Source organism: Phyllosticta citribraziliensis, assembly GCF_038025025.1.
Source record: "Phyllosticta citribraziliensis strain CPC 17464 chromosome Unknown J3D65scaffold_3, whole genome shotgun sequence".
Classification (NCBI taxonomy): domain Eukaryota; kingdom Fungi; phylum Ascomycota; class Dothideomycetes; order Botryosphaeriales; family Phyllostictaceae; genus Phyllosticta; species Phyllosticta citribraziliensis.
The window spans coordinates 1525444-1550679 of record NW_027117340.1 but is presented as its reverse complement, the minus strand read 5'-3'; the positions used below and the strand labels follow the sequence as shown (position 1 = coordinate 1550679).

The 25236-nt window shown below is 56.5% G+C and overlaps 8 protein-coding genes across 8 annotated transcripts; 2 read left to right on the top strand and 6 right to left on the bottom strand.

The window, feature by feature from the left end:
* Positions 1-764: 764 nt before the first annotated feature.
* J3D65DRAFT_616990 (FAD binding domain-containing protein) lies at positions 765-2864 on the bottom strand. Its single transcript, XM_066799506.1, has 3 exons — positions 2446-2864; positions 1714-2392; positions 765-1658 (listed from the first exon to the last, which is right to left on the bottom strand). Exons 1-3 carry the CDS (start codon positions 2515-2517, stop codon positions 925-927), a joined length of 1485 nt encoding a protein of 494 aa, XP_066657874.1. The 5' UTR covers positions 2518-2864; the 3' UTR covers positions 765-924.
* Positions 2865-3015: 151 nt separating this feature from the next.
* On the bottom strand, positions 3016-4061 carry J3D65DRAFT_549707 (polysaccharide deacetylase; the record flags this gene model as incomplete). The annotated part of the gene is made up of 3 exons (XM_066796965.1): positions 3016-3169; positions 3223-3904; positions 3956-4061. 3 exons carry the CDS (start codon positions 4059-4061, stop codon positions 3016-3018), a joined length of 942 nt encoding a protein of 313 aa, XP_066657873.1.
* Positions 4062-4997: 936 nt separating this feature from the next.
* Positions 4998-7814, bottom strand: J3D65DRAFT_616980 (FAD binding domain-containing protein). Its single transcript, XM_066799505.1, has 5 exons — positions 7321-7814; positions 7090-7264; positions 6443-7040; positions 6305-6387; positions 4998-6249 (listed from the first exon to the last, which is right to left on the bottom strand). Exons 1-5 carry the CDS (start codon positions 7533-7535, stop codon positions 5299-5301), a joined length of 2022 nt encoding a protein of 673 aa, XP_066657872.1. The 5' UTR covers positions 7536-7814; the 3' UTR covers positions 4998-5298.
* A 58-nt stretch (positions 7815-7872) lies between these two features.
* On the bottom strand, positions 7873-9397 carry J3D65DRAFT_616976 (uncharacterized protein). Its single transcript, XM_066799504.1, has 2 exons — positions 9376-9397; positions 7873-9323 (listed from the first exon to the last, which is right to left on the bottom strand). The coding sequence occupies exon 2, from the start codon at positions 8923-8925 to the stop codon at positions 8275-8277; it is 651 nt and encodes a 216-aa protein (XP_066657871.1). The 5' UTR covers positions 8926-9323; positions 9376-9397; the 3' UTR covers positions 7873-8274.
* A 787-nt stretch (positions 9398-10184) lies between these two features.
* On the top strand, positions 10185-11903 carry J3D65DRAFT_675124 (uncharacterized protein; the record flags this gene model as incomplete). Its single annotated transcript, XM_066803564.1, has 2 exons — positions 10185-10721; positions 10777-11903. The coding sequence occupies 2 exons, from the start codon at positions 10185-10187 to the stop codon at positions 11758-11760; spliced, it is 1521 nt and encodes a 506-aa protein (XP_066657870.1). The 3' UTR covers positions 11761-11903.
* Positions 11904-12601: 698 nt separating this feature from the next.
* Positions 12602-16030, bottom strand: J3D65DRAFT_549437 (fungal-specific transcription factor domain-containing protein; the record flags this gene model as incomplete). Its single annotated transcript, XM_066796954.1, has 7 exons — positions 12602-13078; positions 13322-13604; positions 13659-14019; positions 14070-14389; positions 14445-14725; positions 14771-15543; positions 15595-16030. The coding sequence occupies 7 exons, from the start codon at positions 16028-16030 to the stop codon at positions 12602-12604; spliced, it is 2931 nt and encodes a 976-aa protein (XP_066657869.1).
* Positions 16031-17935: 1905 nt separating this feature from the next.
* Positions 17936-23235, bottom strand: J3D65DRAFT_260935 (Molybdopterin-binding domain of aldehyde dehydrogenase-domain-containing protein). The gene is made up of 4 exons (XM_066794874.1): positions 20215-23235; positions 18989-20092; positions 18289-18855; positions 17936-18221 (listed from the first exon to the last, which is right to left on the bottom strand). Exons 1-3 carry the CDS (start codon positions 23020-23022, stop codon positions 18301-18303), a joined length of 4467 nt encoding a protein of 1488 aa, XP_066657868.1. The 5' UTR covers positions 23023-23235; the 3' UTR covers positions 17936-18221; positions 18289-18300.
* Positions 23236-23270: 35 nt separating this feature from the next.
* On the top strand, positions 23271-24977 carry J3D65DRAFT_616962 (12-oxophytodienoate reductase 1). Its single transcript, XM_066799503.1, has 3 exons — positions 23271-23722; positions 23770-24103; positions 24154-24977. The coding sequence occupies exons 1-3, from the start codon at positions 23450-23452 to the stop codon at positions 24822-24824; spliced, it is 1278 nt and encodes a 425-aa protein (XP_066657867.1). The 5' UTR covers positions 23271-23449; the 3' UTR covers positions 24825-24977.
* The last annotated feature ends 259 nt before the right edge of the window (positions 24978-25236 follow it).

Genomic DNA, 25236 nt, shown 5'->3' with positions numbered 1-25236 from the left:
GAACAGCAGGCGGACGTACTTCTAGTTGTTAATGTGTAGACCACCACCACCACCACCACCAATCACTATTTCCTTTCTCTTCGTCTCAACGATTTTTATTCGATTCGTCCTCTAGAGCAAGTAGTTCCACATAGCGGCGGTTTGTTGTCGTTTTATTGCAAAGTTGCTGAGCGCGCTTGAAGCGTCTTCGTCTACCACTTTCTACATTGCTCTGCTGCTGCTGCTGCTTTTTACCCAAGGCCTTTATGGCATCTGACGTCTCGAATGGTTTGTTTGTTTTGTTTGTTTTTGCGCCTTGAAGGCACACTGTTTCCTGTCTGCCTCGATAACGACACCATTACCATTCAACAATTCATCGAGACACCGCCGCCTTGCGATTTGCTCGCGCATCCGCGAGTCTATTTCACCGCCACCAAACACCAGAATACATGGTCTCAGCTGGACTTGATTGGCTTTCTGGTGGACACGCATGCAAGGACGCACGAGGTAGCTAGCTGGCCCGGCTACTCGTGCGATTTGGTCGCTGGGAATCGGGGATGGACGCATGGGCGTATGGTATGGTATAGTTATGGACTGGTATGGACTGACTAAGGACGAATGAGTTGACGGATGGACGGCCACGATAATGAACGCTGATACGAGTCGGAGCTCCGATGACTGTAAATGTATCTACGTAGTGTGCGAGCGAGGCTTGCACCATGGCTCTTGTGGAATTCACAATCTTCGTCTAGGTTGACGTACTGAGGCATCGTGATTGACTTGGCTGCTTTCCTGTTCTCGGTCATGGAGGATTTTGTCTCTGGATGTATGTACTGCTTTACTGCTTTTCCTTTTGCTGTTTTGTTTCTCCTAACTTCTCCGTCTCCCCTTGATCCCGGCCTAAATCTCATCTCGCAATACATGACGTGTACCGTACCTACGTTGCTACAGCTTCGCCCTATCACCTTCCTGTTCCTGCTCCATCTCCGTCATCTTCCTCTTCTCCCCCTCGACATCCCTCGCCCACTCGCTCTCCACGTCATCCCAACAATCGTACGTCAACAGCCAATCGCCCACGCCGCCCTGGCGCCAGGGGAACGGGTCGCTGCCCTGCTCCAAGCCCTCGGCCGCGGGGTCGACGCGCTCGCCGCGCGCCCGCCGCGCCTCGACGCCGTTCCACGCGCGAAACAGCGCGTCTCGCTCGTCGCGCTGCGGGCCGTCGTGCACGTGGTACAGGAACTGCTGCTTGTTGCCGCGCGCGACGACGGCCTCGGTGCGCTGCTTGCGGCAGGCCTCGTAGACGCGGAGCGCGCGCGCCTTGCCGGACTTGGTGCTGCTGGACAGGCGGCCCAGGCAGAGGCCCAGCACGCAGGCGTCTTCGAAGCTCATGCCCGCGCCGCTGGCCAGGTACGGCAGCGTCGCGTGCACGGCGTCTCCCAGCAGCGTGAAGGCGGCCGACGCGTGCGACCACGACGGCTCCAGCGTTGGCCGGATGCACAGCCGCCATTTGTGCACCGATTCGCAGAGGGCCAGCAGCTTTGGGATGCGCGGATCCCAGTCGCGGAACGGGGCTTGCATCTCTGGTATCGAGCCGGGCGAGATGGACACGTTGGGAGGCAGGTCGTCCGGAACCAAGAGAACCATGTTGAACCACTCGCCGCCGCGGAGGATGTAGTTCACTGATTTGCTCGTCAGGGGTGGGTGTTTGGATGGGACGGAAAGGAGAAAACACACCTGCGTGCATGTCTGGACCCAGCCAGTAGTTGACTTGCGGATCAAGCACCAAGTCTCTCAGCTCGTCGTCCTCGAGCATCTTCTCCGTCTTCAGCAGCAGCCTGTAGGCTAGATCGCCCGTCAAGACCGGGGGGTCCGGCCGGCCTAGCATTATCTCTCGACACCGCGAGTTGATGCCGTCAGCGCCAACGACGATGTCTGCGCGCGCCCGCTCGCCGCTCTCCAGCACCGCTTCCGCAGCGCTCTGGTCCGGTCCCAGTCCGCCTTCGCCCAGGTCGCCGTCAAAGCACACGACGTCCTTGACGCGGCAGCCGGTCCTTACAGCGCCGCCCAGCTCTAGGACGCGCGCGACGAGGGCGGCGTGCAGCTCGGCGCGGTGGAAGTCCCAAAACTCGCTGCCGCCGCCGATGCGGTCCGCGTACGCCTTGAACGGCAGGCTGGCCAGCACCTCGCCCTTCCACGACAGCATGTTGCAGCAGCGCGGCGTCGTCAGGTGCGGTGCCAGGTGCGGCTCCAGGCCCAGCGCCCTGAGGATGCGCACCGAGTTGGGCAGGCACTGGATGCCGGCGCCGACGTCTGAGAGCGCCGCTGCCGACTCGAGGATCGTCACTTTGTGGCCGGAGAGGAGCAATGCGGTGGCGGCGCAGAGGCCGCCGAGGCCCGCGCCGATGATGATGATCTGGGGAAAGTCAGTTATCAGTCTAAGGGCAGGGGATGGGCAGAGCGAAATACGTCGAGTCGTTCATCCGGGGCGCGATGCTGTTGCTCGAGGACTGGAGGTGCGCGGGCTTGCGGTAAAGACATGACGACGGTGCTTGTGCAAACAATTTACGAACGGATCTCGAACAAGCAGACAAGGAGACCAGTCTTCCCAGATGAGCAAAAGAAAAAGGCGAAATGCGAGGCTCAAGTGTCCTGGGCAGATGGTATTTGAAGCATGACCGCGATGGAGCGCGGACTTGATATGGGAGAGGACATGGCAACGTAGCACCGCGTTCCGACGTCTACGGCACAAGAGTTGATAGGTAGGGTTGCTAGCTTGGAGCTAGGAAGTGGTGGCTTCGATTGAGACGTCGACGGACTCGCCGGGACGAACAGAGAAGTGGGGTGACCAGGGTTGAAGGTGGGAGGAGAAGTGGTTGCCGGACGCGTGCCGACTCTGCACCTAACAATCATTCTTTTTATTTGTGTACCAGTCACTCTGAGGGAGTAAACACATCCATCGGACGCAATGAAATCGGGCCGTCATGTCATGTTGTCTGCCATTTCCCAATTTCTGCCAGCTCATTGCCCACCACGCCATCAAACTCCCACCGGCGGCTTCTTCAACATCTCGCCCGCAGGAGCCGGCATCAGAGCGCCCTCTGGCACCAGATTCCGCGCCTTGAAGTCATCACACATTTGCTCCATTGTCACCCACTCGACGCCCTCGTGCTTGTTGATGTGCTCGATGATTCTATTCACAAAGTCAGCTCGCATGCGGGCACGCTTGCGCCGAGAACAACATACCTCTCATGCATCAACAGCACGTGTGGCCTTCCGCTGACGTCCGGGTGAATGGTCATGGGAAAGACGAATTCGTCGTACTCGCGGTAGAAGTAGTCAAAGTGGTCCTTCCACAGCTCCTCGACGACCTTGGGGCTGACCCAGCCGTGGCTGTTGGGGGCGTCCTTGATAAACATCATCGGCGGCAGGTCGTCGATATACCACGACCCAGGGATTTCGACAATGCCCGTGGGCTTTCCCTGGACGAGGGGCTTCATCCAGTCCTTTGCGCGCTTCGAGTAGTCAATCTTTGTCCACTGGTCGTCGGTGCGCAGCCAGTAGCACTGGTAGTCCGAGTGGCTCATCGAGTGGTCGTACTCGATGCCGTAGCTGAGCAGCAGGTTGGCGCCTTCGCGCGAAACCTCCCACCACGGCGCCACGCTGCCGCGCGGCGGCTTGCCCGCGAATTCGGTCAGCATCCGGTACGTCTTGTCCAACACGTCGCGCTGCTGCTCCAGCGTCATGTCCTTGGGGTTCTCGTGGCTGTAGCCATGCAGCCCAATCTCGTGCCCGGCGTCGCGGATGGCCGCGCAGTCCTCCGGGAACGTCTCCAGACTGTGCCCCGGAATGAACCACGTCGCCTTGATCTTGTACTTGTCGAAGAGCTTGAGCAGTCGCTGGACGCCGATTGTGCCGGCAAACATGCCTGGGGAGCGTCATGAGCGCGCATTCCATGCCAAAGCGGAGAGCTGCTTACCTCGACTAATGTCGCTGGTCGAGTCCTCGCCGCCATATGATCCCAGCCATCCGGCGACGGCGTCAATGTCGACGCCGTAGCTGACCAAAACGCGCTTCTTGCCCATTGTTCAGGTTCAATTGCAAAAGTTTGTGTGGAGACGAATGAATAAGCCTCGTAGCAGTCGTGAAAGACGGAGTCGAGTCAATCGTTTCCTCGCAAACACAAGCAGACGAGCAGAGAGTTGAGCAGTGAGGTCCAAGGCAGGTAGGCAGGTTGCTAGAATATGTAAAAGGGAAGAAAAGAAGAACCCCACCATGCACCAGCTCGTCGCGCACCGGCTGATTGTGGAGAAGGCAACTAAGCTCCATGACAATCAAACACCGCCTCCCTCTCTTCCCGCGTCGTATCTCCCAACCCGATCTCTGCTGCTTGCTTGCTTTCCCTCCGCACTCAACTCACCATTCACACACGCGCCTTAGTCACGCAAACTGCGCGCCAGACGCCGTGCCGTCCATGCGCCCATCTTCCTCCGCACCTACTGCCAAACTATACACCTCAGGTCTATATATCTACCCAAGGAAAATCTATCCCGCGACATATATGCCCAGCTGCCCGCTTTGCACGCCCCCTTCGCTTGTGCCCGAGCAATTTCTAATCCAACACAGTTTTTCTCTCCTCGCGCCCACGTCTTCTTTCGGGTTCTCGACGCCGCGCTCCCGCCCCGCCGTGCGATGTTGGCCTCGTATCTGCTCGCATCGCCCATGGCCACTTTTCCCCGGCATCACACAGCATTGCGGCGACATGGTCAGACTTCTTCATGGGGCGAGGCGGTCTAGAGTGGGGGAGAAGAAAGTGGGCGAGTGTGGATAAGGTCAAGGGTTGGTGGCCATAGCTCCCACCCCCTTTTGGCATAGCGCTGTGTTGGACCCCGCATATGCAAAAGGGATGGTGATTGGCTCATTGCTGAGACAGGCACGGAAGAGGATGTAAGGCTCTCGGGGGTTGTGGACTGCTCTAGGTGGAAGATGAGTGGTCAGACGTAAGAATCGCGGCGAGATTATGGGAGTGAAGTCATGAATTGAATTTCTGGAGTAGACCCGTCAGACCATCAAACAAGTTTTCCACATGTTTCTCTCCCTATTCCACTCGGGTCTGTTGTGAGAATGGCCAACCATGCAATTCGACCATCTGCCAGCCCATCCCCACTTCTGATGGAAGAAACAAATCTTGAGTCATTATCATGCGCCTGCCTGTTTGCTAGATAGGTAGTCAAATCCATCAACGCCCTCGCCTTCTTTCTGCCAAAAAAGATTCATGCTCTCTCTTTATGCATGTCCCCCTCTTGATCTAAATCCATGTAATTAGTATGCCTGGCCGGGCAAATCGCACGTCAGGAACCGCTCAAAGTAGTCATCCAAGAAGCGCATGGCCTCGGCACCCTTCTCCCTCGTGGTGCCGTCATCCCAAACCTTGATGGTGCCGACGTAGCCATCGGGACGCACGACGGCAATGGCCACCTGGTCGGCGTCGAGCGTGTTTGCGCCTAGCCACTTGTCGGTGCACGACAGGCTGCGCGTGTCCATGTTTGCGACGTTGTCGAGATAAATGGTCCACGGCGAGTCTCGCAGCACTTGGGGCAGGTCGGCGATTTCGAGGCGGCTCTTGGCCATGCGCGTGACGAGCGCAAACGTGAATAGGCACGAGATGGGCGTGTAGCGCTCCGGACACACGAATTCGTCGTGCGGCGCCGCGACGGGCGGTTGCAGCGTGTAGCTGGCGTTGGCGGCGGCCGACACGCGGCCCATGAAGCTGGCGCTGCTGTTGGCGGCCGAACACGCCTTTTCGAGAAAGGGTCGGCTGCGCAGCGCGTCGTTTGCAAAAAAGTAGATGCGGAATTGGCCCAATGTCGGAATGTCGAGCTGGATGTCAACTGGATTTGCGTCAATGAAGCGCGTCACCTTGGCCGGCGAGGGCAGGCAGCCGGGTCGCAGGTCGCCGCAGCCCATGGCGTCTGTTGCAATGTTGAGGTCGTTTTGGCCATACTCGGCCCCTATGCCGCTGATGAAGCGCACATTCTTCATGAAATTCTGCGCCAGCGCCGTCGAGTCGCCCGCGGCAAAGGCGTTGGCGTGCTCATAGTCGAACGAAATGAGGTCCTGGGCAATCTTGCGGCGTTCTTCTTCGTACGAGTGCAGCAGCTCGGGCTTTGCGATTTTGCGGATGACGAGGTTGAGCTTCCAGGCCAGGTTCCAGGCGTCGTGAAGCGACGTGTTCATGCCCTGAGCGGCCTTTGGCGAGTGCGTATGGCTGGCCTGTGCAATTGGTGAGCTTTGTCCCCTGGCAAGCATAAACGACGGCGAATCCTACATCTCCAGCGATAAACACTCGGCCCCTGTCGTCGACAAATTTGGTCGCCACGCGCTGGCCCACTTGATACCTGCCGTACCATTCTGCAATCCTCCCGTTAGTAAATTTCTTCGTCTCCTCTTCCCCAAACCGACTCACCGACCGACTTCCATCGGAGGAAAAATGGATGCATAATCTCCTGAGCCCTCTGCATGACAACCTCTCGCGTGAGCTCGTCCTTGGACGCGCTCCCTCTCGACTCGGACTTGAGCTCAATATACAGCCGCGTCAGGTTGCGCTCACGCGGGATGATGAGGACCGACCCCGCCTCCTCCGAGTAGATGACGGCCTTGGACCAGAGATCCGGAAAGTCCGTCTCTATCTGCCCGTCCAAGACTCCCCAGATGGCGTCCGAGGACGCTCCAAGCGGCTGCGCGCCGGGCATCGACTTGCGGACCTGTGAGTGCGCCCCGTCGCACCCCACAATGTAGTGCGTATTCATCGTCCTCTTTTGCTGCTGCACGTCGGCCTTGCACGTGACTTGAATGGGTGACGTCTTGCCCGAAAGATACTCAAAGTCCATAAAGGCCGTGTTTCTTTGCACGTCTACTCCCCTTTCCCGGAGATCGTTGATGAAGAGCTGCTCAATCATGCCCTGGTGCACGAGCAGGATGTAGGGATCTAGCAAATCTACTGTTTCTTGCGGATAGTGCACCTCTCTCCCCGCTCTGTGCATCTTTTCCGTCAATGATGATCTCTGGCGGTTGTCAGTGTTCGGAAACCAAGGAATCTCGGCTAGCGCCTACCCAAAAGCATATGTCAAAGACTTTGACACCTTTGCGGAGAAGGGGCTCCGCAATCCTCATCTGGCGCAGCGTTTCGATGGACTTCGGCTGAAGGCCATCCGCTCTTCCCGTGAGGGTCCGCTCTGGCCGGTCATCGATGATTTCCACCTTGATTCCAAAGCGGGCAAGGTTGTCTCTGGAGGTAGAATTAGTCGGACAAATTTCACGTGAGTTTGGACCAGGGAGGCGTACGCAAGCATGAGGCCGGCCGGACCGGCGCCTACGACGAGGACTTCGCTTTTCGAGTGTGTAGGGCCATGGGATGAACCAGGAACGTAGGGAATATCGGCTTGCAAGATGTCGACGCTGCCTTCTCTGAGTTCGCCATTCGGAATTCTGCTGGGGGACATTTTGAGGAACCTTGGAGGAGTGCTGCGCTTGATCAGCCCCCAGATATGCGGAGCCATTGCAATAAAAAGGACGTAGACAGTGGTGGAAGAGTGGGAAGAGTGGTGGTGGGAGTGGCCATTATGATCGGACTGGCGTTTTTCAAGACCGAGGAGTCGCGATGGGGGGAGTTGGAGGCAGCAGGGGGGGCACACACAGTGGTTCAAGGATGCCGTCGCGGGTGGCCTGATTGCGATCCAGAATTTTTTTGGTCGCAAGCAGCAGAGAGAGGTCCCGTCATTGGGGAGGAGTTTGAGGCAGAGCAGAGGCTCACGGGAGGCGCCCAGGGGTGGGTGGTGTGGCGGCCGTTGGCTCCCCCACTTCCGGATGCTAGTCTCCCACGCACGCTACAACGACGACTGATCTGATGCTCTGGTAGTGCTGCAGCCGAGCGCTCCTCGACCACACCCAAGCGCGCCGTCGGCTAGGCTAGCGCTTGCCATGGAGTCTTTTTTTGGTCGAGTTGAGTCGGTGTCGGATGGTGCACATCACTCGCAACGTTCAGCTCCAGTGTACGTCAACATGCCCTTTACGGGAGCCGTCGGACGGGTAGCACCGCGTGCCGCCCAAAGCGTCGCCAGAGGATCCGACATGTCGCCGTCTTGGATGCTTGAACTTCTTCTTTTCCTCGGACTTTTCTGCGTTGAGCTGCTGCTGTCTTCAGGCGGGCCATGGAGGCAGTGTTGAGGTCGTCTTCTCAAGGTCATGCAACACCACAGGTCTGACTCTACTCCAACGAAGATCGCAACCCTCTCATCTTTACTGTGGCTGCCTCACAAGATCAAGGCAACTAATTTCGCCGCCTCCTCGACAAGCCGGCGCATCCGGCCAAATAGCAGGCCGGTTTCTCCAGCGTCGTGTTTCAGCCTTACTGAACGGCTCGCTACCATTCTGCGTCTCGCTCTGCAACCCTCGATTCCTGACTCGGCGGCATTTGGACTGACTTGTGCTGTACAGCTTCGAGGGATTCGGGTTCCGGGCTTGAAAAAGAACTGCCAAACAGTGTCGAAACGGTGGGAAAAAGTCCCAAAAGCCCCGTCGTCGGCGAGCCCGAGCCCCATGGCTGACCAGTCTCTTTTCTTTCTTCATGCTCGTCTGGTCCAAGCACTCCTCCACACTTTGAACCCTGCATTTTCCGTTGGATCGCCATTTGCAGGTCGTTCCCCGTGTAGCCCTCCGCTTTCCAAGCGAGGCGAAGATCCTCAGCGCGTGGCTTTTGTTGGAGATGGCTTCGTGCTCGCCCACTTTAAATGGTGCACCGCGGTAATGGCAGGACTTCGCTTGTACGACCACAGTTGCCCTCGAGATTCGCCGAACACGGTGATTTTCTAGCACTCCAATCTTGCCCTGGGTTCCGGCGAGGCATGCGTACGTACGATCCACATTACGCACTTTTCCCATGTCCACCATGCGCTCGGTTCCATGACCTCGGGTAAAGCCGCGCAAGGGTGCAAGCGTCTCCGCAAGACAAAAGTCGGTGTCCGTTCTTCAATGTTGACCCGGGTCCCCATATTGCGTCTCAGTCGACATGACCAACTTTGAGCAGGGGTAAGCACTTGCCAATCTCGGAAAGTGAACAACGTGAGTTCATAAGATGCGATGCTCCCGTGTACTTGCTGCGGAAAGTGCTGGATTTCAGGCCAGTGTGACTCCCTTTTCGCATTCATGTTAGAGCGCGTTTACCTTGTCGGCCGACAACAGTCAGCGGGCTGCTATCGGCGCCAGTCATCTTTGCATGTGTCTATTTACCCCCTGTTTTTACTAACTACTCAGCAACGCCGACAGATGTCGACGCTTATTAGTAGAAGGTGGGTTCCAGAAGCCTACATACTTACGCAGCTATTTTTAACTGTCAGTCAGCTCTAATAGCTGTTAGACCTCTGGACCTATAACAGCAGTTCACGCAGCGCGCGAACTCACTTCTCCATACCCACACTTGCCGACAATAAGACGACTACTGATTCCGAAGGCACCCCACCCGGTTGTTGATAGTCTGCCAACTGCTGTGCACCGGCAGGTAGGGTAAACGCGCTCTCAGCATGTGGCCTAATAAGAAGGGTTGGAAAGAATATCAAACCTCGAAACCTGCCAAAGAGGGGCCATTTTTAAGGCTTAAGCTCATCTTTCACAGCCATATCAAAATGATTTCAATGACCGAGGACAAGAAGAATGTTATTACGTGTGATGCTCAATGTTGCGGAGACTCCTTCTACCTCATGGGAGAACACAGAAATGTAATGTTGATATTAAGGCTGCGGATGCTCCACGGTGCAGTGCTCCAATCCGCCTCTTCTTGGGAAAACGCCAAAATATAATGTCGTCGCCGAGGCTGCAGACGCTCAACGATGCGATGCGATGCGATGCGATATGGCGTCTCCGTCCGCCCATGGGAAATACCAAAGTATGATGTCGTCGCCGAGGCCCTGGATGCTCAAAGGTGCGGCAACCCGACTGCTCCCGCCTCATGGAAAACCACCAAATCATGGTGTCGTCACCGAGGCTGCGGATACCATGAGACAACCGCAGAATCGCCGTGGCGGTTGCGGCCTCATTTTGAAATCCGTCGCCCATCTTTCCTCTACCTCGACCTCTTCTCTTCATCTCGAGTCGTCAACTGGTCCACTCCCATCTCGCAAAAGCGCCAGCTAAGGCACACGGCCTGCCTCAGCATGATTCCTACGAGCAAACATCGCATCCTTTGGGCGCAGAACTCCAGCACCACATACGTCGACCGCAACTTCTGCCTTCTAACGCTCGTGCCGTCCACCAGGTTCGCTACCCACAAAGTCAAGGTCCAGCTCGCCGAAGATGGGCTCAAGTTGAGAGCAAAGGGTCTGCACATCGATCTTCAGCTATTTGACGCGATCCACACGGCCCAGTACAAACGTCGAGACAAGGACAACTCGCTCGAGGTGCTCGTTTTCAAGAGAGAGATGAGCGACAAGGACTGGCCGCGCCTGCTCAAGCCGAACCCCGACTCGTCGTTCGACTACTGCGAAGGTACAACCATCATGCCCTACAGGAGCATCGTCATGGATGAGGGAGAAGACCTTCGCGACCGTCTCTGCAAACTGCGGACCGTATTCTCCGACAGTATTGATGAGCACTCTGCGACTGGAGAAGCCAAGCTTCTTTCATCATTCTGGCAGCGCCCCATGAACTTCAATAGCTGGTTCAGCCGCGTCAACAGGGCTGTTCAGCTCAGGGTCAGTCCAAGCCTCCTCCTGATCAATTGTGGGATAGCATTGCTAACGGCCACAGAACTTTGAAGAGTCTGTGCTCCTCCGCCTGCCACGCGAGCTCCGAGACGAAATATGGAAGTTTGCTCTCGTCGACGTGGAACCAGCCCGCATGTTCGATCGCCTCCTCCCGTACGCGGAAGATCAATTTGCTCGCGGCATCCCCAACCTTGGCAATCAGTTCCTCGTTCGCAATCAGTTCCACCTTGCACCCTCTGAGCGAAGTAGGGTCTACACCAGAAACAAGAGAGGCAGACAAGTTGTAAACTTCTTCACAAAGCCACCCCGCTATGACCGCGGTGTCGGCCTCTTCACCACGTCCCGCGCCGTCTCTCGCGAGAGCCTCAAAGTGCTCTACCACAAGACTCACTTCATCTTCCCCGACCAGTATGGCATCGTTGGATTGCAGTGCTTCCTGAACACAATCGGCAAGCACAACATGTCCAACTTGCGCAAGGTCACCATCCACATGCCGTCCTGGCACTTCTCCAAAAACTCCGACAAACAGCGTGCGGGCTGGGTCTACCAATCCGCCAAGGCCCATGGCCTCCAGGTCGCGAAGAACTCTCGTGACCCGCTTCTGAGGTCGCTCAACACCGCCCTCACTGACCTCCTTGCGGTCAAGCGCCTGCGCGAGCTCGACATCCAAGTCTCCCCGTTCGTGACTCGCTCTCTTGTTCTCCCCATGCGCCTCCCCGCCTACCACGATTCCATGGGCTGGTCCAACACCATCTACAGGCGCACCATGCCCAAGTACCTGGCCCGCTCTGACGCCGAGCGTGCATTCCTCCGCAAGCTGAAGGATGTCACGCACCGCATTCGCGTCCGCTTCGTCGCGCTGGAGTACACCACCACTGAGGCCGACTTTAGGAACGACCAAGACAAGGAGAAGTATTGGAACATCGTCAAGGAGAGGTGCACGCAGTGGGGCTTTGACTACGTCAGGGTTCAGAGCCGTGGGGAGGAGCCTTTCGAGCAGCTGGAAGAGGGCGAGGTTGATGAGTAGTGCGAGCAGTACTCTGGCACTCTGCAGGATGAACTATGGATGATGGGGTACAACACGACAAGACGGACGGACGGACTCAAAACTTTGCTGGTTGGATAGAAGTAGCTGAAGGGGTTACGGGACCAAAAAGGAAACAAACAGGCATGGATGGGCATGGGCATGGGCATGGCAAGGGAGCCAATAGGTAGCTTCTTCTAAAAAAGCCTCGTCGACTAGACTTGGCAAGCACATACAATGCAGAGACCCTCTTGGATAGGAAGTAAGTTTTCATGAGCTTCAAGTGGGTGTCAAAATAAATGAGACTTCTTGGGCCGGGCTGCGGCAATGAACGACTGCTTCCTAAGCGCAGTGATAGTGGTGAATGAATGCTTCTTCACCGTAGCTACAGCAGCGAATGAATGCTCCCTAGATGTGCTCATGTTGCCAGGAGGTCTCCCTTCTTTCGACGCCCACTGCACTGGGGTATTCCATGGCATCTGTGCATCTTGAGGGAAGTAACAGGGAGCATTCAAACTTCAACCTCAACCCCCTTGAAGGGAGAGAGGGGAAAGTATGCGCAAAAAATCGTGGATTTCACCACGCTGTATCACGTAGCCTTTGGAACACACAGGAAAAGTCTTGTCACGTACATATCCATCCATCGATCGTTTTCCCCGCCTATTCGATGATGTTTCCACTTAAGTCGCTTTTCTAGGGTCTCACAAGACACAAAATCGAGGTGGTGAATGTCAATCAGTCATATGATCAAGCTCTCATAGATCCTCAACACGTATTTGCCGTACTCATCGTCGTCGAATCCCAAAATAAGTGAAGCACGTATCAACAAGGAACAACCGACAAATCAAACACCGCCAATATCCATACCGCCCAGACCCATATCCATATCCATTCCGACACTGACACCGAGTCCCAAAACCCCTCCAGCATCCGCAGCATCGGCACCAAACACAGCACCACCGTTCCCGCCAGCGTGGCCAGCGCCCAATCCAGCCAAGCCCATGGCCGCAGCAGAGACAGCGGCTTCGCCACCAGCGGCAGAATGACCAGAACCACCACCACCACTGAATCCTCCACTCATCGCAGCACCGCCGCCCGTCGCGGTGACAGCAGCAGCTGCAGGCGACGCTCCCAGCCCCATTCCCAACCCGCTGCCGCCCAACCCACCGACGACGCGACCAGGCACCAAGCCGCGCAGCACCATCATGCCGTCGTGGACGACGGCCCAGCGGACGCGGCTCAGAGCGTGAGCGACGACGGCCGTCAAGCCGGCGGTTTTGCGCTTGATGTTTTTGATGCGCGGAAGCGACAGTGGGAGCTCCTGGGTCTGCGAAGCCGAAGAAGAGGTCGCCGGTGCAGTCGTGTTGGTACTGTTGTTGGTGTTGCTGGCAGTTGGCCTGGATGGACACGAGGGAGGAGGCGGCCGAGCAATCATGGCTCTCAGCAAAGCGTGCATTTCCGACGCCGGGTTCCAGATGGGCGCATCGTCATCAATGTCGTCGTCGTCTGGCTCCTCGTCTGAATCTTGGCCGTGCCCATCGAGGGACTCGGTGTCCGGGTCGACTGGCTGGCATTGAGAGGGAGAGCGCTGGCGCAAACGTCTTGTCGTAGTGTCTTTTTCCCACGCCCCGCTGGCAGATGCGTGGAGCGAGTCGCGTCTATTGGAAGACGAAGTCGGTTGTATCTCGTCCCGCGGCTTTGCATGCCAGTAAGCCCAGATGCATAGACAGGCAAGATACAAGCACCAAGGGTAGTGGAACAAGCCACCAGTGTCCCAATCGCGCAGACGCGTCGCCCCATCTCGGATGAGGGCCGCAGAGTGCCAGGCAGCTTTTGCAGCGTTACTGCTCATGTTGGCCGTCTTGCCAGAATTTATGGCTCCTGCATTCCTACTGGTCGACGGATTGGCGTAGTCCGCGGCCCCCGCTGCCCACTTCTTGACGACGCGCTGAGACCGAACAAAGTCTGCGCGCTGCACGGGACGGCCAAGAATGTGTCGAGCGCCGGCGTAAATTTGGATATCGAGAAACTCCGCGTTGAGATGGAACTGAGCGGCGTGGTAGATGGCGGTGTTAGCGGTGGCGAAGAGACGAAACTCGTTTAGGAGACTTTGCTGGATGGACGACGGAGCCGTGGTTTGGTGGTCTGGACAGTAGCGCGAAATGTACGACGCGCAGTAAGCCTCAAAGTCGGACAGCCAAGCTTCGTAGGACGCTGAAATTCGAGCCTTCCAGTCTCCAAGTGGGATATTGCTGACCAGTCCTAGTGTGCCTGTTAGATTTTCCAGGAGGATTTCGATCAACCCGACTCACCAAGCGAAGTCTGATCCCTCCTCTTCATATCCCAGCTAATAGACATCAGTCCATGCAATATCAGCACTCTTGACAGCGCATTCAGATGTTTTGGCGATGATACTGCTTTGGGCGTGACCAAATACGTCTTCAGCGTGCTCAAGAACAGAGGAGAACGAGAGTGCTTCTTCCAAAGTCTGTACCACGTGTCTGGCGAATCTGCTTCCCAAAGCTGTTGGTGGCACGGTAATGTCGACCGCAATTCGAACGCTGACATGCAAAGGGACTGGCAGAAAAGCACTGCGTGCTGGACGTCCCACATGAAACACAAATAAGCGAGCCTGCCTACAGTCAGCAAAAGGCCTCAAATTATTTTCATGTCTACTAGGTACTAACCGCTTCTTTTGTTCGGCAATCACCCAGTGTTTCCAAACCGAGTCCAGACTGTTCGAAGAAGGATCAGGAATTGACGAACCGACAGTTTGGCAGTCACTCCGTCGAATCAGGTTGATCAAAAGTCCGTGGAAAAGATGAGCCATGTCGTGCTGCTTTTGGCCCGCGCGGCTCTTGCCGAAGCATTCCACCAAAAGAATGGTCTGCAAGGCCCAAAGATCTGGCTTAGCGTTGAAGCCGGGATGAGCAAAAATGTGAGGCCGTAGTACATCGTGAATGCATACCTGACCGCATTAGCGTAAAACTCACAATATGGGCTTCCCTCTTACGGCCATTTGATGCGCGTCCTTCTCGCAATATGTGGCCCCGATGAGTAGGACAGACACAAGCAACAGAGGCTCGACACTGGCAGGATCAAAGGTAGGCTGGTGGATGAGCGGATACGCAGTGTTGAAGCGGGTAAAGTACATGTTGCTATACGTCTGTAGAGAGGGAAGCGTGAGGAGAGGGTGGCTCCTCGAAATGTAGAACCCATCCGGGGTGACGGGTTTGGCAGCATCAATCAGATCGACAATTTTATTTTTCGTAGCTTCATCTATTACTGGTAACATTGCAGATCGATTGAGGGTCGACATTGGCCGCTCAAAGTCCATGTCGGGGGTGCCCTGGGTCGGGGCGAGCGATTTGCGTGAGCCTCTGGCTTCGTTGGCTCTCAAGGACTCGCTGCCGTTGGCGACTGAGCTCCTAGTCACGCTGGAAAGTGGTGGACTGGTATCTGCGATGGTTCGTTGCGGGGCTAGCGGAGGCAGTGAAATGCCGGTTTCCATGCTCAGCTCGGGTATCATGGCGTAATGGGACTGGTTCGTTGCATTCATGGCTCTTCCGTTCGTTGATGTTGCAAGATCACTGACAGCTGGCGTATGCCTCCTGTTTAATCCTATTTCCAAGGTATGAGTGGACGCTTGACTTTCAGGAGCTTGGTGTACGTGCGTTGGGGCAAACAAGTCTGGAGATGTCGACAACGACTGCTGCGTGGCAAGATCCAAGTCAAACAGCCAGTTGTAGTTGCTCATGGTGGTAAAGGGCATGTTGAAGGAGCTTGCTGTCGAGGAGTTAGCGCGCATGTCCGCTGCTGGAATTGTTCAAAACATACCAGTGTCAGGGTTGAAAATATCGTCGTAGGGTACGTCGTCGAATGTTTTGCTTATCGCAGTAGACGACGAAAGCCCCTCGTTTGAGCCCCAGAACCGCTCCGTCTCCTGGGGCAGCGTCTCCGGGTCTTGGTACAACTCTGATGATTCGTGACCAGGACTCAGAGCCAGCGGGGGAAAGACCCAGTCATCGCTGGCCAGCTCTGTAGCAGTCGTGGCGTGTGATGCTCTCCTCTCGTAGGTTTCGGAGGAGTTCGAGTTGTTGCTGGAAATAGGAGGCGAGATCGGAATTTCAGTGCCAAAGTCTCGCGCGTCGTCTTCAATGGACGCAGCTGGCGCAGGCGACTCGTGCTGGATCTCTCTGGGAGAGCCTTGTTGAGAACCGCTGCCGAGGTTGGGACGCTTTGTAACAATCTTGCCGTCCACGTCCTTCCACATGCGCTTCCTGGTGTTGAGGACGCCATGACCTTCGCCACCAGCTTCTTCGTCCTTTTGGCGGTGACGTTGCATGTGCCGTTCTTGGATCCATGTTAGTGGAACGCGTCCCAGAGGCTTGGTGCAACTTGAAAAAGTGGGATGTGTATTGGTCCATGTTGACAGCCTTAACGACGGAAATAACAATGCACTCCATTCTTGACAGCCGGTGACAAAATGTAAAAAGTAAAAGGTTGAAAAGTGTACATATAAGCAGCGTGGGCTCCCACGTGTGAGAATGGGATGTCGTTACACGAATTGATTCTATTCATTGTTGGCCACGAGTCAAAAAGAGCTTACCAAGCAGGTCCTTGCGCTTGAAGTGAGCACGGCATCGTTCACAAGTGCTTTCTCCTTCGGTGTGGTTGAGCAAGTGTCTCTGGAGGTGCTCCGATCGCGTGAAGCTCCTGCCGCAGCCCGAGTAACCACAGGCGAACTTCTTGACTGCGGAGTCTCCAGAGAGGCTCTTTTTGCGGGAGTGGGATCTCTGCGAGTCCGTGGACCCGGTGGCGGACGAGGCTCTGCGCATGACGAGGTGGGGGAGGGCGATGTCGGCAGACGAGCGATTCAATGGCTTGGAGAGACAGTTCACAGAGGAGAGGCGATGTAGGTTCAAGAGCAGCGCAGCAGGACAGCAGTGGATACTTGGGGTTGACTGGTCTTATCGGGGTGATGCGACGTCGGCCATAAATTGTGCTGGTAGACCCTGTCCAGAGGGAGCCGCAGGGCCCCAGGTCAGGCACGCACGGTTGCACCTGTTCTCCGCAACCCCTCTTGGAAGAGCGGCATGTCGCCATTCATGGCACAGGGATGGCCGTGGTGTTCGCATCTGGCCATGGCGCGCGGCCGACGAGCGCGTTTCGGCTTCGGCGTCGACGATCCGACGGCCGTGCTGGTCTTGGGCGTGGGCTGCGCGGCCTGTCGCTCTGCCACGGGCTCAATCAAGAGTGGAGACGACAGGCATACATGAAGAGCTGCTGCTGGGTGACGAAGTCCACGTCCACCACCTCACCTCGTGCTTGGCCGGGAACGGGTCGAGGGAAGCGCGAGACGGGAATAAGCTGCTGGATTCAGAAAAGCAAGTTGGAGAGGGTCGAGGGCGCGGGCGGTCAGGCGACGGACGACTCCGATTGCTCTGGCGGGCAGCAGGTGGATGCGAGATGACAGGCGGCGATAGGATGGATAACGGCGTCTTTAGCGCGTTGGTGGCACGGCATTTGGCCAAATTCGCCGAGAAGGTTAGGACGAGGTGGAGGGTTGGGTTGGGTTTGATATCCGAAGGCTGTCGGCTGGGGCGGGGTCGCAGTGGCCTGGCGGAGCTGCCGCTTTGGGCGTCGCCTGTCGACCAATCACCCCGATCCCCGACCTCCGTATCTTGTACGTACTGGAAAAAGCGTCATGGGCCCACCCTCTGCCGCCATCCATCTCACCTCGACGACGGAGCATTCATGCAACAACACGTCCTACTGCTCGACCTCTCCCAGCGTCGCCTTCTCCCGTCGCAAACACCTCATGCACCACCCGCCAGTCATGACCACCAACACGGCCATGCAGATGGCGTTGCGGACTGAACCTAAACATCGATCCAACGCCCTGTGGCCATTCGTAATCAACACAATCGCCATTCATCGCTACGGCGCAGCAATCGACCCGACACGGACCGCGAACAAGCTCATCTCCGACAGCTAGGTACACACTACTGCACAAGGACCTGGATGGACCATTGTTTGCTGGATCCAGAATCTGATAGCCCGTCGCCCGTCAATCATCGACCGGATGGCCCAAGTCCCTCGCAAAACGAACACGGACGGACCCATATCAGATGGATGATCCGCGGGACACGACGGCCACGGAGCGGCCCACGCCCCCCGTCGATAAACTCAACTCTTTGTCCCAGCACCGCAGCGAGCCCACATCGCTGTGACTCCTCTCGATAAGCGACCGTTGTGTGATGAGACGGCTGTGATATCGACTTTGAGGCGCGAGTCTGTTTGTCCCCATCACCAACCGCGTCTCGAGACCTATCGCCGTCGTCTGCCGAATCCGTCACGGCCGACAAGCGAGGTGTCCCATGCAGCCATGCAGCAGGCTGAAAAACAAGAGTTGCATTCTTCACAGCGTAACCCGGTGCCGATCAGTCTAGGAGCACCCACGCCTTTCCTTGTCAAAATGGCAAACCACAACACAGCCAATGCCCACGCTCGCCACGAATGAAAACTTACACGTTGGTCAAACTACGCCACCTCCACAAAAAATGCCCTTTCGCCATCTTTCCTCTCCACTGCGGACCGTTTGACAATGTCATCGCCGACTGCCAAACGCAATCGCTCTGCCGTCGCCGGTCCATGCAGCACGAGCGGCTCAGTGACGCCTCTCTCTATCCGCGCAGCCCTCACGGCCTCTCTCAGCGCAAAGAAGACGGTTGCGCCCAAGAACAGTGGCGGTTCGCCAATACCCTTGCTGCTCTGTACGCTGCGCAAGTTGTTCCACGTGAGTGCTTCGCCGTTCTCGTCAACGCGCAGCATGCCCGCGTTGAAAACTTGCGGAATGTCTGCAAAGCCCGGGATCTTGTAGGTGCCTGGGCCCGCGGTGGCGAGGGCGCCGTCGCGCGTTGTCCAGAGCGACTGCTCGGTCGTGAAGAGGCCCATGCCCTGGATGAAGGCGCCCTCGATTTGTCCGTAGTCAATGGCTGGATTAATCGACTGGCCGACATCCATCAAAATGTCGCTGCGCAGTACCGTGTGCGCGCCCGTCAGGAGGTCCAGCTCGACTTCGGAGCAGGCCACGCCCTAGTGCGTATTAGCGTTGCGGTCAGGGTCAGGGGAAAGAGCAAAAGCAGGGGACGAGGGAGCATTCCTTCGCCCGAAGCGAATGCAGTCAAGCAGCATACAAGCTTCTCGACTCCTCGTGAACTACACGTACCTGCGTCCAATAGTAATACATTGGCTTGGCCTTCTCCGCATCATACGTGCCCCAAATGTATCCAATGCGAGGCATCTTCCAAAAGCCATTAGCCGCCAAGTTGACGCGATCGAGATAGGCCGCGTGTGCAATGGTCTTGAATGCAGCGTCGCGTCCAAACTTGTCCCAATACGGCTGGAGCCGCTGCTTGAGCTGGTCGCAGGCGTCCTTGACGGCCATTCCGTTGAGGTCGCTGCCGCTGCTGGCAGCCGTGGGGCTGGCATTGGCCGTCTGGTAGCTCTGCGAGTCTTGCGTGTAGACGGCGTCGAGAGGGACTCCAAGCTCTTGCGCGGCAATTTGGCACATTTTGGTGTAGAGCCCCTGGCCCATCTCAGTGCCCCCGTGATGTAGCAGCACACTACCGTCAGCGTACACCTTGACTGATGCGCCGGCCTGGTTCAGATGGATCGCAGTCGCAAACGAAAGACCAAACTTGCAGGGCACGAGAGAGATGCCGCGCTTGCGCCAGCGGTGGGAGGCGTTGAAGGCCACGACGTTGGCCTTGCGCTGCTCGTAGTCGCTCGACTGCTTGAGCTGCTTCAGCATCGTTGGCACATGCCAGTCGTCGTCAATGAGCTGGTGGAACGGCGTGCGGTCCCCAATGTTGTACAGGTTACGCAAACGCAGCTCATCGACATCCAGGCCAAGTCCCTCGGCCACGGCATGCATCATCTGCTCGGCGATGAACATTGCCTGCGGCCCGCCGAAGCCGCGGAAAGCCGTGTTGCTATGGATATTCGTCTTGCAGAGGCGCCCGCGGATCCACACGTCTGGCACGTTGTAACAGTTGTCCAGGTGCGTGCAGCACCGGTCCATGACGCCGCCCGACAGGTCTTGCGAGAAGCCTGAGTTGGCGTAGAGGTCTGCGTCCATGACGAGTAGCCGTCCTTCGTGCGTCGTTCCGATTTTCCAGCGCGCCTGCACTGGATGGCGTTGCCCTGAAGTTGCCATGTCTTCATCGCGGTTGAGCATCACACGGATTGGCCGACCCTCCTTTTTGGCGGCAATGGCACAATAACAAGCAAATGGCACACTTCGACTCTCCTTGCCTCCGAAAGCCCCACCCTATAGATCGTATTAGCTCCAATGTGCCTCTAAAAAGAAAGAAAAAGAAAGAAAAAGAGGGGGGGAGGGCGCCGCGCGCGAATGCTCCTTGGTGCTGCCTCCGAGCAGGGGGGAGTACTTACCATCCGCTTGACGCGTGCGTTCATGCGGTTGCTGGGGACTCCAAGTACTTGGCTGACAAATTCTTGAGTTTCCATGGTATTCTGTGTCGACGACCAGACCTCCATCGATCCGTCCTCTTTTGATGGAATCGCCAGAGCAGCATTGGTTTCGAGGTAAAAGTGGTCCTGGCCGCCAACCCGTGTGACGCCAGTGAAGATGCGGTCGCACTTTGCAAAGGCCTCGTCCATCTTGCCGGCGACGGCAGCTCCTTTCCGGAGCTGGTTGTCGTGCTCGTACATACTGCCGGCCTCGATTGCCTCGTCGATGGTCAAAATGACTGGGAGATCATCGTAGACAATCTTGACTGCTTTGGCCGCGGCAGAGGCATGCAAAGCCGTATCTGCGTAAACCATGCCAACAACTTGGCCATGCGCCAGGACTTCGCCGTCAGCAAAGAATGGCTCATCTTTGTATTTGGATCCCCACATGTTAGCCTCTGCCGATATGCTCTTTTTGTCGATATAACCGACTACACCAGGCATGGACAAGGCCGGCGTCCAATCTATGTCGGCAATCTTTGCGTGGGCTTTCGCAGAGAGTACCAACGAGCCGAAAAGTTCTCTGTCTTGACGGGGGATATCATCCAGGTACTCTGCCTCTCCAGTGCACTGTTTCAGAGCGGACAGGTGCGGTACCTGTTTTCCAACGACTCGCTGCTCCAGCGGGTTATAGTCGTCCCTGGCGCCGGTGGAAAGCTCACGGTGGATCTCCTCGATGATGTCCTTGTCGACCGAGCCAATTCCAAGTTCTGCGACGACTTCGTGCCAGAAACGGAAAAAGAAGGAAAGCGCCAAAGCTCGTCTGTAATGCGCCATGCCTCCTGGGACAGTGTAACTGAGATTGAAATCGGTCACCAACGCATCTAGTCCAGCTTCGAGGGTCGTTGACTCAAACCACTTCTTCCCGAGCAACGCCTCCTGCGTCTTCTTGGCCTCCACAGTCGTGGGTGCCATTCCGCCATAGGCTAAGCAGACGTCTTCTACATTGCCGCTTTCGTCAAGGCGGACGCGGAATCCAGCAGTAACGATTGCAATGTCGTCGTCCTTTCTCTTGGCCTGCTTGTAGGCTTTAGTAATCTCTTTGGCGTTTGCCGGAGGAAGGGGAATGCGTATGTGCGTGATGACTCCATCAGGTGGCAGCGTAGTCGTCCTGTATCCGACAAAGAATTTGGAAATGGGAAGAGTGACTGAGCCTTGTTCTTGTGTTTGGACGATGATGTCCGCGCGGGCGGCTAGAAGAACTGGGTTGCCATCAGAAATAGGAGAGGCAGTAGCAACGTTACCAGCCAGAGACGCAACATTGCGAATTTGGCGGCCGGCAAAGTACCGAAGCTGCTTTCTCAAGGCTTTTAGACCCAAGGCACTTTGGCCGAGCTTGCTGTGTACGACTTTGCACACATGTTCAAGTTCAGACAAAGGAGCGTTCGCGCCCAAGTACAGTTCAGTTAGGGAATCCCACTCGGCATCCGTTTGGGGTAACTTGGTCTCTTTGAGTTCTTCAATGTCTGACACGTAGACAGACACAGCGAAATTGGAGTTTTTGAATCTGACTTCGACCTGCACTTCACTGGCACCTCCCACGAGCTTCGCGGACGGATACGCATTCTTCAGCTGTACAAGTTGCTCCAGCGTGACTGGCCTGAACCATAACCTTCTATCATCGCCGAAACAGAGGGGTGCGTTCGAATGCTTCCAAAGAGACGGCGGAAAGATGAGCTCCGTGTTGGGTTGGTAAGGCTTGAAGATATAATGTGGAACCCCATGTTTCGTAGCAGCAGGGGCTGCGTCTAGGGTCGTTTGTGCTTTGGTGTTTTCTGGCTTTGTTCCCTCCTCCTTTGTCTCTTTGGACTTCATTGGTTTCGCGTAGGCTGCGCCTGTCAGACCAGCGTCCACTTCTTGGTCATCGCCAAGACTGGCTGTCGCAGATGACGAGTCCGGTTCAGTCAACGACGAGGACGACGATTTCACAGTTTCGCTTTCAGCACCACTGCTACTACTCGAAGGACTTTTGTCTCTACAACATCCTCCGGGTCTGCCGCAAGACCCTGAAGAGGACGATCCACAGCCGCCCCGCGGAATCTCGGTGAGATCGAAAGCATCATCCTTGGAGTAAGAGATGGTGCTCGGGGCCAAGCGGCCATTCAGGTCCTCCCTGACGAACGTCTTGGCCGCATGGAGGATGGGTTTGTAACCGGTACAGCGGCAGAGGTTTCCATCGAGGTGGCCTTCGTCCTCGATTTCATGCTCGCTTAGGTGGAACTCGCCGGTCTCTGGATTGTACGCATTCCTCACAAGGGCATACAGAGACATGACGATTCCGGGAGTGCAAAAGCCACATTGCGAGCCGTGGAGTTTGGCGATGCGCTCTTGCAAAGGGTGTGGGTTGAGGACGTTTCCGATGCCCTCGATGGTGATGATGTGTTTGCCGTCCACACCGACCAGGGGGAAGAGACAGGCGTTGACGGCGAGGTACTCTATCTTTTTCGTTCTCTTGGAGATTTTTGGCGAGCTGAGGACAACGGTGCAGGCACCGCAGCCTCCCTCTGCGCAACCTTGCTTTGTGCCCTTGAGATCATGGAAGTCGCGGATGAAGTCGAGAAGAGTCCAGTGAGGGTTGGGATTGTCGAGCTCAACTCTGTTACCGTTGAGGAAGAAGCGGAGAGTGGGAGAGGTGTAGGTGGTTTGGATGAGAGGTGTGAGAGCCTCAGCGGCGGAGACGTCGGTAGCGGGTCTCGTCGCAGCAAGGGGTGGTTTTGGTAAGGGAGACATGGTCCGTCCAGGTCTCTTCGTTTGCAACAACACGACGCGCTTCCTCGCAACGCGATAAGGTGTCCAACTTCTTTTGAAGCAACAAAAGGCGCCAGGCCAGGCCTTGTGGCAATGCGTACGACTCCTCCCTGAACGCCGCAGCAGCTAATGTGCGGTGCGACAGCCGCGTTGCACCGGCCGGCCATTCAAGGCCGAGCCATTACGGATACCGCGCTTATCCGACTCCCACTCCTCGCCCACTCTATCCATCCCATCCCATCCCATCCCATCCTCCGTTCCAGGGGCGTTTGGTGTAGCTGCTCACGTTAGCCTGCCATTGGCCGTCTTCAAATGTCGGAATGGCGCCGCCCTTATTTTTCAACGTCGCGTCGCCCTTGTTTTTCGTCCTGCACCACCTTGTTTGCGTCGTTCCCATCCATCGCCCACCATGACAGTCACCAACGGCTCTTCAAAAACCAACGGCAGCGCCAATGGTGCTTCGAAATTTGCTCCTCTCAAAGATTCCGCCCTGTTCACGCCGCTCGAGCTTGGCAAGATTAAGCTTGAACACCGCCTTGTCCTGGCCCCTCTGACGCGTCTCCGTGGTCGCAAGGTGAGCGACGGAATCTACGCCCCGTCTGACCTACACGTGCAATACTACGCACAGCGCGCGTCAAAAGGCGGCCTTCTCCTCGCAGAGGCAACTGAGATTTACCACCGCGTGAGTCGAATTGGTTGCGCCTCAATATCAACTCTGACAACCCCCAGTCTTGTGGATATCCCGGCGCACCGGGTGTGTACGATCCAGCTCAATTGGCTGCATGGAAACAAGTTACAGATGCTGTGCACGCCAAAGGTGGCTACATCTTCTGCCAGCTGTGGCACACCGGGCGTGCCTCTCCCGCCACTTTCCTCGCCGGCCAACCGCCTGTGAGCTCTTCTGATATTCCCATCAAGGGAAAGGCAGCAGACGGCAGCGACTTTGAGGCAACGCCCCCGAGGCCGTTGACGGTTGAGGAAATCCACGACATCACCAAGAAATACGCTCTTGCTGCCAAATTGGCAGTCGAGGAGGCTGGCTTCGATGGTGTTGAAATCCACGGTCAGCTTCAATCTGCAAGGGCTGTTCGTACTCAACTGACACGACCGCAGGCGCCAATGGCTATCTCCTGGACCAATTCCTCCACGATAATGTCAACCTGCGCACCGATGAGTACGGCGGCTCAATCGAGAACCGCTGCCGCTTTCCCCTCGAAGTAATCTCGGCCTTGTGCGAAGCAGTTGGCTCCGAACGCGTCGGCATCCGCCTGTCCCCTTATAATTACTTCCAGGACACACGCGACAGTGATCCCAACGCACACTGGGCTTATCTATGCCAACGCATCATTCAGCTGCCGCAGCGACTGACCTACGTTCACATGGTCGAGCCGCGATTCGACGAGGTTCTCGACCACCAGGCTAAGATGGACGCGCTGGCCGCCTACAATGCAAACGGCAACGGCGTCGAGGCGGAAGCCACCCGCGGAAAGGAGGCTTCGTACAAGCCTTCGCTGGCGCCATTCTCCAAGATTCTGGCCAACGGCGGTGTCAAATTCTTGACGGCCGGCGGGTTCAGCAGGGAAAACTGCACCGTGCCGGTCGAAGAGGGCTATGGCGACGCGATTGTCTTCGGGCGCTGGTTCATTGCGAACCCGGATCTGCCAAAGAGACTGGCCGACGGGCTTCCGTTGAATCAGTATGACAGGTCGACTTTCTACGGCGCGGATCCTCCTGAGAAGGGCTACGTTGACTATCCTACCTACGAGGAGACTGTTGCGGCATAGATAGACAATTCTTTGCTATTTGGAGACTACATGTAGCATGGAGGACGGGTCGGGTTTTAGATCTTTTCTCTCTTGAAGCATGGCTTCGGACATTAAACGGCACCAAAATATCAGTCAATAGCGACGATCAAAAGATTCTTCAATCAAGCACCCCTCTATTTGTCACTTTCCTGAGTTCACGGACCAGAGTGTTAGCAAATCTTCATTGAATGCCACAAGGACCTCTTCCGCGGAGAGCTTGTTCTCCCTGCCGGAGGCACCTCGTCGAATGGACCCTTCTTCCGAAGCAAAATTCCAGTCCATTCCCTAGCCGACGATGTCATCGGCTAGCCCACCGATCCGACTCCCATTCGGTAGCCCGCTGCCAGTCGAGGAGCATATGGCCTTGGGAGCCAAATAGAGAGAAGTCAAA